At 35.1% G+C, this 15,529-nt stretch overlaps 1 protein-coding gene across 1 annotated transcript; it reads left to right on the top strand.

Annotated features, from left to right (window-relative positions):
* The first annotated feature begins 3,439 nt into the window (after positions 1-3,439).
* On the top strand, positions 3,440-6,240 carry LOC121771414. The gene is made up of 3 exons (XM_042168190.1): positions 3,440-3,547; positions 5,596-5,882; positions 5,968-6,240. The coding sequence occupies exons 2-3, from the start codon at positions 5,722-5,724 to the stop codon at positions 6,152-6,154; spliced, it is 348 nt and encodes a 115-aa protein (XP_042024124.1). The 5' UTR covers positions 3,440-3,547; positions 5,596-5,721; the 3' UTR covers positions 6,155-6,240.
* The last annotated feature ends 9,289 nt before the right edge of the window (positions 6,241-15,529 follow it).

The raw sequence follows: 15,529 nt of genomic DNA, 5'->3' as shown, positions 1-15,529 counted from the left end.
TGATTGGAACCAGGGTCTGCGCCAGTATCGAAGACGCCATACCGAATGGCCTCTAAAGAGTTGGCAGAGTTGAAGATTCAGTTGCAAGAACTGCTAGTTTTGGGATTTATTCGACCTAGTGTGTCACCGTGGGGAGCGCCAGTGTTGTTCGTAAAGAAAAAGGATGGCACGATGAGGATGTGCATCGACTATCGTGAACTCAACAAGATGACCCTGAAGAATAAGTACCCACTGCCGAGGATTGATGATTTGTTTGACCAGCTTCGAGGAGCGGGCGTATTTTCGAAAATGGACTTGAGGTCGGGATATCATCAAGTAAAGGTCCGGCGAGAGGAAGTGCCTAAGACTGCTTTTCGCACTCGTTATGGCCATTATGAATTCGTCGTGATGCCGTTTGGGCTGACCAACACCCCGGCCGTCTTCATGGACTTGATGAACCAAGTTTTCCATGAGTATCTCGACATGTTCGTGCTAGTCTTCATCGACGATGTTTTAGTATACTCGAAGAACGAGGAGGAACATGGATAGCATCTACAAACAGTGTTGGAAACATTGCGAAAGGAGAATCTTTATGCCAAGTTTAGTAAGTGTGAGTTTTGGTTGACTCGAGTGAACTTTCTTGGTCATATTGTGACGGCAAATGGGATTCAAGTAGACCCAGCAAAGGTCGAGGCCGTGCGGAATTGGAAATCGCCGAAAACACCGAGTGAAACCCGCAGTTTCTTGGGATTGGTGGGATACTATCGACGTTTCATTGAAGGATTCTCTAAAATCGCGAGACCCATGACACCATTCCTAAAGAAGGGAATCAAAGTGGTTTGGACGCCGGAGTGCGAGGCGAGTTTCCAACTGTTGAAGGAGAAGTTGACGACAACACCCGTCCTAGCCGTGCCGGCAACCGACAAAGACTTCGCCGTCTATACTGATGCATCAAAAGTATTACTTGGATGCGTGTTGATGCAAGATGGGAAAGTGATAGCATACGCTTCCCGACAGTTGAGACCAAATGAATGAATTTTCCGACTCATGATTTGGAGTTAGTAGCAGTGGTGCATGCACTGAAAATTTAGAGACACCATCTCTATGGAGTGAGATGCGAGATATATACGGATCACAAGAGTCTCAAGTATTTCTTCGAGCAGAAGAAGCTAAACATGCTACAACGATGTTTGTTAGAGATCGTGAAAGATTATGATTGTGGTATTCACTATCATCCGGGCAAGGCGAACGTAGTAGCCGATGCTTTGAGTATAAGGAACCAACCGCAATTGGCTTATTTCCTAACACGAGAGGAAGCGTTGATTCGCGAATTCAACAGAATGGGATTGGAAATAGTAAAAGCGCCCGAGACAGTGGGAGGAAGAATCGCGACGCTAGTGATTGAGCCAGATTTGAGAACCAGGCTCATAGAAGCCCAACGACGCGATGAGAAGTTGGAAGAGTTACGTGTGAAGGTGAGAGCTGAGAAGCTTGATCATTACCGTGAGGAGGCGGATAATGCTTTGACGTACGATGGACGATTGTGTGTGCCGAGCGATTAGGCGCTAAAAGATGAGATTTTGAGTGAAGCGCACGACACGCCTTACACTGCTCAATCCCGGAAGCACGAAGATGTATCGAGATTTGAAGCAACGTTTTTGGTGGAATGGAATGAAAGGAGACATGGCGTCGTATGTGGAGCGATGTCTAGCATGCCAACAAGTGAAGGCCTTACACCAACGGCCATATGGGAAATTGCAACCACTTGAAATTTCCGAATGGAAGTGGGAGCACCTAGCAATGGATTTCGTGACGAGTTTGCCAAAGTCACAGAAGGGCAACACTGCAATTTGGGTGATCATTGATCGACTGACTAAAAGCGGGCACTTTTTACCAATTCAAATTACTTATGGCGCGGACAAGTTAGCAAAGCTCTACATGAATGAGATTGTGCATTTGCATGGGGTTCCAAAGACCTTTGTGTTCGACCGTGATACGAAGTTCACATCAAAGTTTTGGATGAGTATGCAACGGGAATTGGGCACACAACTGAATTTCAGCACTGCTTACCACCCGCAATCGGATGGGCAGTCAGAGAGGACGATTCAAACGGTTGAGGATATGCTGCGAGCCGTTGTCCTAGATCGTGGGGAAAGTTGGGAAACTGTTCAACCGTTGGTTGAATTCGCCTACAACAATAGTTACCAAGCGACGATCGATATGGCTTCGTACGAAGCCTTGTATGGCAGGAAGTGTCAATCCCCCCTCTATTGGGATGAAGTTGGCGAGAGGAAGATGTTAGGACCCTACGCTATAGAGGAAATGACTGAAATTGTGCATCAAATCCGCGCAAGGATCAAGGAAGCTCACGATAGGAAAAAGTCGTATGTTGACGTGCGTCGAACGGAGATCAAATTCGACGTGGGTGACAGAGTGTTCTTGAAAGTATCCCCGACGAGAGGAGTTGTGAGGTTTGGAGTGAAAGGCAAGCTGAAACCCCGCTTTGTAGGACCGTACGAGATTATTGATGAAGTAGGCCCTATAGCGTACCGCTTGGCGTTACCTCCCAGCTTTGAGAACGTGCACAACGTGTTCCATGCGTCAAAGTTGCGCAAGTACGTGTTCGACCCCAAGCATGTGATTCATCAAGAGGAAGTGATCCTGACCCCCGACATGAGCTACGAGGAACGACCCGAGGCAATCCTAGATCGGAAGGTGCAAGAGTTACGAAACAAGTCGATAGCATCCGTGAAGGTGTTGTGGAAACACCATGGTCCCGAGGGAGCCACGTGGGAGTTAGAACATAGAATAGAAAAGTTCTCCGAGTTGTTTATGTGAGACGATTAAATTTCGGGAAGAAATTTCTGTTAAGAGGGGAATGATGTAATATCCCAGAATTTTGTGACTTTTATTTAATAAGTTGATTTGGAAATTTAAGCTATGAAATTGATTGTTTCTATGTGATTAAGTGGATTATGTGAAGTAATTCTCGTGGGTGATATGGACTGAAGTATTTGATACTTTTATATATTTTACAATGTCGGGAATTAATTAAGTGGGATCATGCATTTTTATTCTAGCCATTCTAATTGGGAATTTTCGGCCCCCACCTTATTTTTTCTACTTGGAGATTTAATTTATTTTTTTCCCTTGTTTATGGAATGTTCACTTTTTTTTATTTCCTAAATTGTGGATCTATTTCTCTCCAAGTAAATACCAAATAATTCCTTGTTAATTCCCAGCCATAATTTTCGAAAATTATGCCTTCTCTATAATTGTGGGATTTTAATTATTGGACCCTATTTTATTCCCCCACAATTAATTAAATTTTAGATTTAACCTAGAACTATAAAATCACCTAAACTAAACCCTTGCCCCTATTTTTCTTCCTACCCTAGCCGTCCACCCTCTCCCTCCCTCTCTCTCACACACCTCTCCACTCCCTCTCCATATTCTCTCCAAAAATCCACCATTCATCCTTGTTATTGCATCCGTTGGAGTTGATCTTCAAGAGTATCCGACGAATCCATCAATTCTTGTTTCTACCGATTCGTTTTTATCAAAAAAGGTATATTTGATTCATTCTCCCTCTTTCTTCTCATTTAATCCTTGTTCTTGAACCCTACATGCATATAGCAACTGTAGGAATCATAGATCGCAAAATTTTATCGGTGGGAATTTGTGTTTGCATGAGAACTTGGATGAATATGCGATTTTGAATGAGTTTATGTGGAGTTTGATTTGAATCCTAGGTGAATGATGTGAGTTTATGTGAGAGCATGATTGTGATAAACTTTTAAGCATGATTGTGTGTTATAAGCATGAAAAAAATTGTGTTTGGATGATTGAGGAAGAAATCTATTTTCAAAATTCTTAAGCCTGAAATCTGTGATGTTCGGACAGTGGATTCCGACTTGTGCTTGACCAACCAAACGATTTAATTTTGACCCGACGTTTTGACTGAGTAAATTTTAAGGTATTTTCTGTGTTGTGTGTGAATTTCAGCCCTTTTTAATGAAAGATGAATTTTTAATAAATTTTTGAAGTAGACTGCGCAATTCTGCCAGAAATTTGTATGTTGATCACGCCCAGAAAGTTTGAAGTTGATCACGCCCAGAAAGTTTCATTTTCTATTTGACCGACTAAATGGTCTCCTTTTGATTTGAATTTTGAACTAGATGAAATTTGAAGTGTCGTCTGAGCTATGTGAAAATTTCAGCCTCATTGGACATTGGATGAAATTTTGGTAAATTTTTCAATGGAACCGCACAGTACTGCCAGAATTTTTGTGTTCCGACCAGAGAGTTAAATTATTGTTTTGACTGACCAAATGACGTGATTTTGGTGTGGAATTTTAACTAGATGATCTTGAAAGTTCCTTCTGTGTTGTGACCAAATCTTAGTCTCGTATGAGGTCGTATGGATTTTTGGTGATTTTTACAAACCAACCGGGCAGTTCTGTCAGATTTGTTGTTATGTGGAAATATCACTTGTTGCCAAGTTTGAGTGAATTATATGATGCATGTATGATTTAGGAATGTATCCTATGACGTGATTATGTGTGACACGTTGAGAAATATTATGATATGTATTGAGGGGAGGCTGATTTGTATTGTTGTTTGGCAAGGGTTATTGTGAGTACGTGAGCACAAGGAACGAGGGTTGCCTTAAGTGGATATTGAATTGTTTAAGCAAACGAGGTGTGCTTTCTTTTTCAAATCTCTTTATTTTCCAAAAATTTGATGTGGTGTTATAAGGGTGGTTTAACTTGTTATGTCATGCCATGTTATTTTTGTTTGTGAGATTGTTGCCTGATGTCTAGTTCGTCTGATGCCTGGTTGCCTGATGCCTAGGCTATATGGTTGTATTGTGAAACAAATTCGGGTCTGAGTATGGCCGCAAACCCTATCAGGCTGTGTACACTGGTGGGATGGTGAGCCGTCCTTGCTAGTCGGCCGGTCTCGTGGGCGAATAGTGTGGCCACACTTTCGTCGCACTGTGATATGATGATTGTGATTGATGGATTGATGAGAAAAGTGGGGAGATAAATTGTCTGGCCAGACTTTGAAATATTTTTGTGTTCTCGTGATATTTCTTACTACATATAAAACTCGAGATCATTGGTATGGATGACATAACTATATTAAAATATTTTCGCAATGAGCCCATTGAGTACAACAAGTACTCAGCCCTGCATATTCCTTTTCTTTATGTGCAGGTTGAGCGGGATGTTGCGGAGGATGTTGAGCTGGCCAAGAACTTAGGATGCGTTGTGTCTTCATACATAGGCGTTATCCTCGACTCTCTTTAAACCTTAGTTCCGCTGCTATATTAATAATAAATTTATAACATTAAGTTCTTTAAACTAAAAATTTGTTGTCTAAGCTTTTAATGAACCAAAAATATTATTCCTTTAAGCTATTTAAGCTTTCATAAACTGTTATCCTTGTAAGTTGTCGTTTTTGTTGTCCCTTGGTCACGATTGCCTCGTTTGTAGTACCTCTAGCATGGGCGGTCGTGACAGTTTTTTAATGTTATTGTAGTTAATTTGATGATATGCTCCATTATTTACATATTATAGTACAATATTTATCGTTTTTGTGCTAAATGTGGCAGACCAATGATAAAGTTGTTCAGAAGAATACAATTGGAGGGGTTAAGGACAAAGCTGTTGATGTGTCCGAGAAACAGCCGCTGAAGAAGGAAAGAGTTGCTGCATCGAGAAACGGAAAAGTGGTTCAGATGACTAGTAAACTGCCAGTGAATGTCCATGCAGTGGATCCAGCTGGTAAGGACAAAGTTGTGGAAAGCACAACAAAGGACAAGCATGCAAATGATGAAATGCAGTTGCATCAAATAAGGGAAAAGCAGTACAAAATCCTACTGAGTGTGCCGAGGATCAGGTTGTATATCGTTTACCCATTCTCTACATTATTTCCTTCTTTTAATTGTACATTAACGAAAACATTATCCATTCATGGAGGGAAGCATGAATGCTGCTACAACGCGTGTTAAGAAGGCAAGTTATGCGCTTCGCTCTCCACACAATGAGAGAGAGGTGAGAATCACAGCTAAAGCAAATCAACAGGACAAGGAGCTATTTTATTGGATGATCGACATGATTGACACGGATCCTGCCACATCTCTAACCCAAAATATACATTATTTTGTATAATAGCATACTCCATCCGTCCCCAAATAATATGCACTTTTAGGGTCTACACGGGTTTTAATGTAAAATTGGTGAAGTAAGAGAGAGGTAGAGAGTAAAGTAAATAAAGTATTATTAGTGGAGAATAGGTCTAACCTCATTAGGGAGAAAAGACTTTCCAAAATTAGAAAGTGCACAATTTTATGGGACGAACTAAAAAGGAAAGAGTGCTTATTCTTGAGAGACGGAGAGAGTATTATATTGTCATTTATATTATAGAAAATAAGTAGGGAGTATTAAAAAAATATTTAGCTTTATGAATGATTCAATAGTAGAATACATGCATAATTTTGATTCATGATAGTTGTCAAAAAGTAATATGCGTCAATTATGTGCAATACAAAATATTTGTAACACCCCTTACCCGATTAATTCAATAATCGAATAAATGATGTCACATTTCTGGTACAAATCTGAAATTTACAGAAAATCCTTAATTCTTTATTTGTTTATAGATGAATTATTTTTCATTACATGGCAAACGAAAAATCTGCTATATAACGTGTGTGTGTGTGTATATATATATATATATATATATAGGATTGTGATCATATGATAACCCCTAAATCACATAAGAACCCTATAACCAAATCTGAACCACACATATTTTCTAATCTTGTGGTTGAGATTCAAACTTAGATTTACTTCATAAAAAAAGCGCGGGGGTAAATATGTCATTTCCCTCATTTAATTTCTGAATTTCGCCAAATATCACGTAAAATGATAAAATGATATATGTTAGGTTTATTGCATATAATGATAGTTTTGCCGGATAGAATGATACTCTGAGTTGATAAAATGATAATATGTCATTTTCCTCATTTAATTTCTGAATTTCGCCAAATATCACGCAAAATGATATATGTTTGGTTTATTGCATAGAATGATAGTTTTGCCGGATAGAATGATACTCTGAGTTGATAAAATGATACTTTTTAATTGACTGATAAAATGATAAAATGATATATGTTTGGTTTATTGCATAGAATGATAGTTTTGCCGGATAGAATAATACTCTGAGTTGATAAAATAATACTTTTGACTGACTGATAAAATGATATATGTTAGGTTTATTGCATAGAATGATAGTTTTGTCGGATAGAATGATACTCTGAGTTGATAAAATGATACTTTTTAACTGACTGATAAAATGATATAAGTTAGGTTTATTGCATAAAATGATAGTTTTGCAGGATTGAATGATACTCTGAGTTGATAAAATGATACTTTTGACTGACTGATAAAATGATAAAATGATATATGTTTGGTTTATTGCATAGAATGATAGTTTTGCCGGATAGAATGATACTCTGAGTTGATAAAATGATACTTTTTAATTGACTGATAAAATGATAAAATGATATATGTTAGGTTTATTGCATAAAATGATAGTTTTACCGGATTGAATGATACTCTGAGTTGATAAAATGATACTTTTGACTGACTGATAAAATGATATATGTTAGGTTTATTGCATAGAATGATAGTTTTGCCGGATAGAATGATACTCTGAGTTGATAAAATGATACGTTTGACTGACTGATAAAATGATAAAATGATATATGTTTGGTTTATTGCATAGAATGATATTTTTTGCCGGATAGAATGATACTCTGAGCTGATAAAATGATACTTTTGACTGACTGATAAAATGATAAAATGATAAAATGATAAAATGATATATGTTAGGTTTATTGCAAAGAATGATAGTTTTGCAGGATAGAATGATACTCTGAGTTGATAAAATGATACTTTTGACTGACTGATAAAATGATATATGTTAGGTTTATTGCATAAAATGATAGTTTTGGCGGATAGAATGATACTCTGAGTTGATAAAATGATATTTTTGACTGATAAAATGATAAAATGATATATGTTAGGTTTATTGCATAGAATGATAGTTTTTGCCGGATAGAATGATATTCTGAGTTGATAAAATGATACTTTTGACTGACTGATAAAATGATGAAATGATAAAATGATATATGTTAGGTTTATTGCATAGAATGATAGTTTTGCCGGATAGAATGATACCCTGAGTATCATAAAAATGATACTTTTGACTGATAAAATGATAAAATGATATATGTTAGGTTTATTGTATAGAATGATAGTTTTGCCGGATAGAATCATACTCTGAATTGATAAAATGATAAAATGATATATGTTAGGTTTATTGCATAGAATAATAGTTTTGCCGGATAGAATAATACTCTGAGTTGATAAAATGATACTTTTGACTGACTGATAAAATGATATATGTTAGGTTTATTGCATAGAATGATAGTTTTGCCGGATAGAATGATACTCTGAGTTGATAAAATGATACTTTTTAACTGACTGATAAAATGATATATGTTAGGTTTATTGCATAAAATGATAGTTTTGCCGGATTGAATGATACTCTGAGTTGATAAAATGATACTTTTGACTGACTGATAAAATGATAAAATGATATATGTTTGGTTTATTGCATAGAATGATAGTTTTGCCGGATAGAATGATACTCTGAGTTGATAAAATGATACTTTTTAATTGACTGATAAAATGATAAAATGATATATGTTAGGTTTATTGCATAAAATGATAGTTTTCCCGGATTGAATGATACTCTGAGTTGATAAAATGATACTTTTAATTGACTGATAAAATGATATATGTTAGGTTTATTGCATAGAATGATAGTTTTGCCGGATAGAATGATACTCTGAGTTGATAAAATGATACGTTTGACTGACTGATAAAATGATAAAATGATATATGTTTGGTTTATTGCATAGAATGATATTTTTTGCCGGATAGAATGATACTCTGAGCTGATAAAATGATACTTTTGATTGACTGATAAAATGATAAAATGATAAAATGATATATGTTAGGTTTATTGCAAAGAATGATAGTTTTGCAGGATAGAATGATACTCTGAGTTGATAAAATGATACTTTTGACTGACTGATAAAATAATATATGTTAGGTTTATTGCATAAAATGATAGTTTTGGCGGATAGAATGATACTCTGAGTTGATAAAATGATATTTTTGACTGATAAAATGATATATGTTAGGTTTATTGCATAGAATGATAGTTTTTGCCGGATAGAATGATATTCTGAGTTGATAAAATGATACTTTTGACTGACTGATAAAATGATGAAATGATAAAATGATATATGTTAGGTTTATTGCATAGAATGATAGTTTTGCCGGATAGAATGATACCCTGAGTATCATAAAAATAATACTTTTGACTGATAAAATGATAAAATGATATATGTTAGGTTTATTGTATAGAATGATAGTTTTGCCGGATAGAATGATACTCTGAATTGATAAAATGATAAAATGATATATGTTAGGTTTATTGCATAGAATGATAGTTTTGCCGGATAGAATAATACTCTGAGTTGATAAAATGATACTTTTGACTGACTGATAAAATGATATATGTTAGGTTTATTGCATAGAATGATAGTTTTGCCGGATAGAATGATACTCTGAGTTGATAAAATGATACTTTTTAACTGACTGATAAAATGATATATGTTAGGTTTATTGCATAAAATGATAGTTTTGCCGGATTGAATGATACTCTGAGTTGATAAAATGATACTTTTGACTGACTGATAAAATGATAAAATGATATATGTTTGGTTTATTGCATAGAATGATAGTTTTACAGGATAGAATGATACTCTGAGTTGATAAAATGATACTTTTTAATTGACTGATAAAATGATAAAATGATATATGTTAGGTTTATTGCATAAAATGATAGTTTTGCCGGATTGAATGATACTCTGAGTTGATAAAATGATACTTTTAACTGACTGATAAAATGATATATGTTAGGTTTATTGCATAGAATGATAGTTTTGCCGGATAGAATGATACTCTGAGTTGATAAAATGATACGTTTGACTGACTGATAAAATGATAAAATGATATATGTTTGGTTTATTGCATAGAATGATATTTTTTGCCGGATAGAATGATACTCTGAGCTGATAAAATGATACTTTTGACTGGCTGATAAAATGATAAAATGATAAAATGATATATTTTAGGTTTATTGCAAAGAATGATAGTTTTGCAGGATAGAATGATACTCTGAGTTGATAAAATGATACTTTTGACTGACTGATAAAATGATATATGTTAGGTTTATTGCATAAAATGATAGTTTTGGCGGATAGAATGATACTCTGAGTTGATAAAATGATATTTTTGACTGATAAAATGATATATGTTAGGTTTATTGCATAGAATGATAGTTTTTGCCGGATAGAATGATATTCTGAGTTGATAAAATGATACTTTTGACTGACTGATAAAATGATGAAATGATAAAATGATATATGTTAGGTTTATTGCATAGAATGATAGTTTTGCCGGATAGAATGATACCCTGAGTATCATAAAAATGATACTTTTGACTGATAAAATGATAAAATGATATATGTTAGGTTTATTGTATAGAATGATAGTTTTGCCGGATAGAATGATACTCTGAATTGATAAAATGATAAAATGATATATGTTAGGTTTATTGCATAGAATGATAGTTTTGCCGGATAGAATAATACTCTGAGTTGATAAAATGATACTTTTGACTGACTGATAAAATGATATATGTTAGGTTTATTGCATAGAATGATAGTTTTGCCGGATAGAATGATACTCTGAGTTGATAAAATGATACTTTTTAACTGACTGATAAAATGATATATGTTAGGTTTATTGCATAAAATGATAGTTTTGCCGGATTGAATGATACTCTGAGTTGATAAAATGATACTTTTGACTGACTGATAAAATGATAAAATGATATATGTTTGGTTTATTGCATAGAATGATAGTTTTACAGGATAGAATGATACTCTGAGTTGATAAAATGATACTTTTTAATTGACTGATAAAATGATAAAATGATATATGTTAGGTTTATTGCATAAAATGATAGTTTTGCCGGATTGAATGATACTCTGAGTTGATAAAATGATACTTTTAACTGACTGATAAAATGATATATGTTAGGTTTATTGCATAGAATGATAGTTTTGCCGGATAGAATGATACTCTGAGTTGATAAAATGATACGTTTGACTGACTGATAAAATGATAAAATGATATATGTTTGGTTTATTGCATAGAATGATATTTTTTGCCGGATAGAATGATACTCTGAGCTGATAAAATGATACTTTTGACTGGCTGATAAAATGATAAAATGATAAAATGATATATTTTAGGTTTATTGCAAAGAATGATAGTTTTGCAGGATAGAATGATACTCTGAGTTGATAAAATGATACTTTTGACTGACTGATAAAATGATATATGTTAGGTTTATTGCATAAAATGATAGTTTTGGCGGATAGAATGATACTCTGAGTTGATAAAATGATATTTTTGACTGATAAAATGATATATGTTAGGTTTATTGCATAGAATGATAGTTTTTGCCGGATAGAATGATATTCTGAGTTGATAAAATGATACTTTTGACTGACTGATAAAATGATGAAATGATAAAATAATATATGTTAGGTTTATTGCATAGAATGATAGTTTTGCCGGATAGAATGATACCCTGAGTATCATAAAAATGATACTTTTGACTGATAAAATGATAAAATGATATATATTAGGTTTATTGTATAGAATGATAGTTTTGCCGGATAGAATGATACTCTGAATTGATAAAATGATAAAATGATATATGTTAGGTTTATTGCATAGAATGATAGTTTTGCCGGATAGAATAATACTCTGAGTTGATAAAATGATACTTTTGACTGACTGATAAAATGATATATGTTAGGTTTATTGCATAGAATGATAGTTTTGCCGGATAGAATGATACTCTGAGTTGATAAAATGATACTTTTTAACTGACTGATAAAATGATATATGTTAGGTTTATTGCATAAAATGATAGTTTTTCCGGATTGAATGATACTCTGAGTTGATAAAATGATACTTTTGACTGACTGATAAAATGATATATGTTTGGTTTATTGCATAGAATGATAGTTTTGCCGGATAGAATGATACTCTGAGTTGATAAAATGATACTTTTTAATTGACTGATAAAATGATAAAATGATAAAATGATATATGTTAGGTTTATTGCATAAAATGATAGTTTTGCCGGATAGAATGATACTCTGAGTTGATAAAATGATACTTTTAACTGACTGATAAAATGATATATGTTAGGTTTATTGCATAGAATGATAGTTTTGCCGGATAGAATGATACTCTGAGTTGATAAAATGATACGTTTGACTGACTGATAAAATGATAAAATGATATATGTTTGGTTTATTGCATAGAATGATATTTTTTGCCGGATAGAATGATACTCTGAGCTGATAAAATGATACTTTTGACTGACTGATAAAATGATAAAATGATAAAATGATATATGTTAGGTTTATTGCAAAGAATGATAGTTTTGCAGGATAGAATGATACTCTGAGTTGATAAAATGATACTTTTGACTGACTGATAAAATGATATATGTTAGGTTTATTGCATAAAATGGTTGTTTTGGCGGATAGAATGATACTCTGAGTTGATAAAATGATATTTTTGACTGATAAAATGATATATGTTAGGTTTATTGCATAGAATGATAGTTTTTGCCGGATAGAATGCTATTCTGAGTTGATAAAATGATACTTTTGACTGACTGATAAAATGATGAAATGATATATGTTAGGTTTATTGCATAGAATGATAGTTTTGCCGGATAGAATGATACCCTGAGTATCATAAAAATGATACTTTTGACTGATAAAATGATAAAATGATATATGTTAGGTTTATTGTATAGAATGATAGTTTTGCCGGATAGAATGATACTCTGAATTGATAAAATGATACTTTTAACTGACTGATGAAATGATATATGTTAGGTTTATTGCATAGAATGATAGTTTTGCCGGATAGAATGATACTCTGAGTTGATAAAATGATACTCTTGACTGATAAAATGATACTTAAATAAGATTTTACGTATTTAAATGAGCGAAATTTGTATATCATGGGAAATAAGATTTTACGTATAACTGAACCTCATACATACGTGTAACTGAACATCATTGAAAGAGCATGGTTTGCGTAGGTGTCGCTCAAGTAAGGATCTATCCTACTGATCAGTATAAGAATCCCCGCTAGCCTAGAACCTGCTTTCAAGAATCCTTAACCCTCTTTTACTGGGTAGTATAGGGAAGGTAGGGGTCGAATCCCACAGAGATGGTGACGGTTGGACAGATTGCGGTGATATTTTGGATGGTTTGGTTAGCTACTACGCTTGGGTTGAGTCTCTACCTAGACGGGAAATTAAGATGGTGTCCTACTGACTAGGAAGGGTGAATGGTGGTCGACATGTAGTGGTGAACGTGAAATTATGGTGGATGCGGTGTAACAGAAAATATGCGGAAAGTACTAGGTTTCTATACAAGGCTAAACAGAAAAGCAGAGAATAAGTGGTAGTTGTGGTGACTAGGCTGACAGATCTGCAGGGTGTACTAAAGGTGAAGGACAAAAAGCAAAAAGCGTCTAAAAAGCAAAGTGGTCCCAAACTTGGATATGGACATAATCTTCTTCAACAAACACAAACTAAAATCAGAAAACAAACCAGATTCAACACCATAAAAACACAGATTAATAACTCACGAACACAGATCTACAATCAAAAATTCCAAATCGAAAATCAAACATCGAAACTGAAATCCCGCCTACTGATCAACATGGAAGAAAACAGGAAACACATAACTGCACCTTGCATGAAACAAACCTCTATGAAATAAAAGTAAACAGATTATGCTAACTCGAAGAAATAAACTACTAACTGGAAACACACGATTCGATACTCAAAACGACCAGAAACTCTAGATCTAAGCTAACTAGGCAGAAGGAAAAGAGATCGGTGAAGTAAACTGAACAGAAAACAATTTCATAGCATAAAACATGTTTGGATCTTCAAACAAAGTACTTCTAGGCGGTGAAATTCAAAAGCAAACAAAGATCCAGCGTAAGGAAAAACAAGCAATTTAACTACGAAAGCGAAATAAAAGTGTTTTGCCACGCCGGGCGATGGAACTTCTAACTACGATCTTGATGACTGGATGAGAACGTCTGGAACTCTGGGAACTTCTTGATCTTCAAGTGACCATGGCAGTGGCGAGGAACGAGACTCTGGACTGGGCTGAAGGACTGAACTATCGAGAGAATTCTACCTAAGAGTGATGATGATGAATCTGTTGATGATCCTTTCTGTCTCCAAGTGGCTTTCTTTTATAGGGAGGCATACCCTTGATTTTAGGGTAAAACCTTGTGGTGAGATGACTTCTTTGCCCTTAATTGTGGTTTATCAGTCCCAGCTATCCTTCTTCTCCATCTCGAGCCATTTTTGCATGTATACTGGTCAGTACGTAATCGTCCTGACGCCCTTTACACCTGAAGTATCTGAAGCTTTGCCTACTGGCTAGAACACTCAACCTGCACGCTTAAGCAACTTGTTTTGCAGATAAAGTTCAAATATGCACATCATACTCACCAGTAACCATGGCCTAGAATACGACTTATTAAACTGCTCACACATACCACATGCTTGTCCTCAAGCGTGAAGAACAAAAAAAAAAGAAATAAGTCGAATTCTAGCCTGGTTACTCCCCTGACCGACTCTACCTAAACTAGACTCTATACTACGACGCAAAAACAAACACTTGAACAAACATAGAAAAAACACACAAACAAACATAAAAAGACTAAAACACAAAGATCGGGTTATATTTTCAACCATCCCTCCCCTCGGGATCAGGTGCAATTCGGCCTTAGACAGCCTTGAACTTCTGCCGCCCCCTTTTCTTTCCCAGTCAGTACATCCGCTTGTCAAGATCACCCACACTCTCGGACGAACACTAGGTTCACTCAGTCACTCATACCTCACCAGGAGTATTAGGACTATTCTCTCTAATTGCTGGACCACAAAATGCTTCGGACTTAGATCTCACGTGCAGCGACTGAAGGACTTAAAAGCTTGTAAATGGGCTATTGTCTTGTAATGTTTTGGGGTGGATGTTCCTAAGGCTCTAGGTTCAAAATTTCTGCTTCATTGAGGTGGGGGAACTGTGTGCATTTGGGCTCTTGGTTGTTGCTTCTCTTGGCTGGCGCTTCTGGCTATGATCTCCAACTGGTCAGTAGCTTCTTGTGGCTTCGCCACCCTTATTCCTTCTTCATTTTTTTTGTGGCCGAGTTTTTTTCTGACCATTTTCTTCATATTCTTTCTTCTTCTCTTTTTTTTTCTTTTTCCCTCGTGGCTTCGCC

The sequence above is a fragment of the Salvia splendens genome, chromosome 16 (genome assembly GCF_004379255.2).
Source record: "Salvia splendens isolate huo1 chromosome 16, SspV2, whole genome shotgun sequence".
In the NCBI taxonomy this organism is placed as follows: Eukaryota; Viridiplantae; Streptophyta; class Magnoliopsida; order Lamiales; family Lamiaceae; genus Salvia; species Salvia splendens.
The sequence above is the reverse complement of the archived record's forward strand: the minus strand, read 5'-3'. Positions and strand labels throughout refer to the sequence as shown.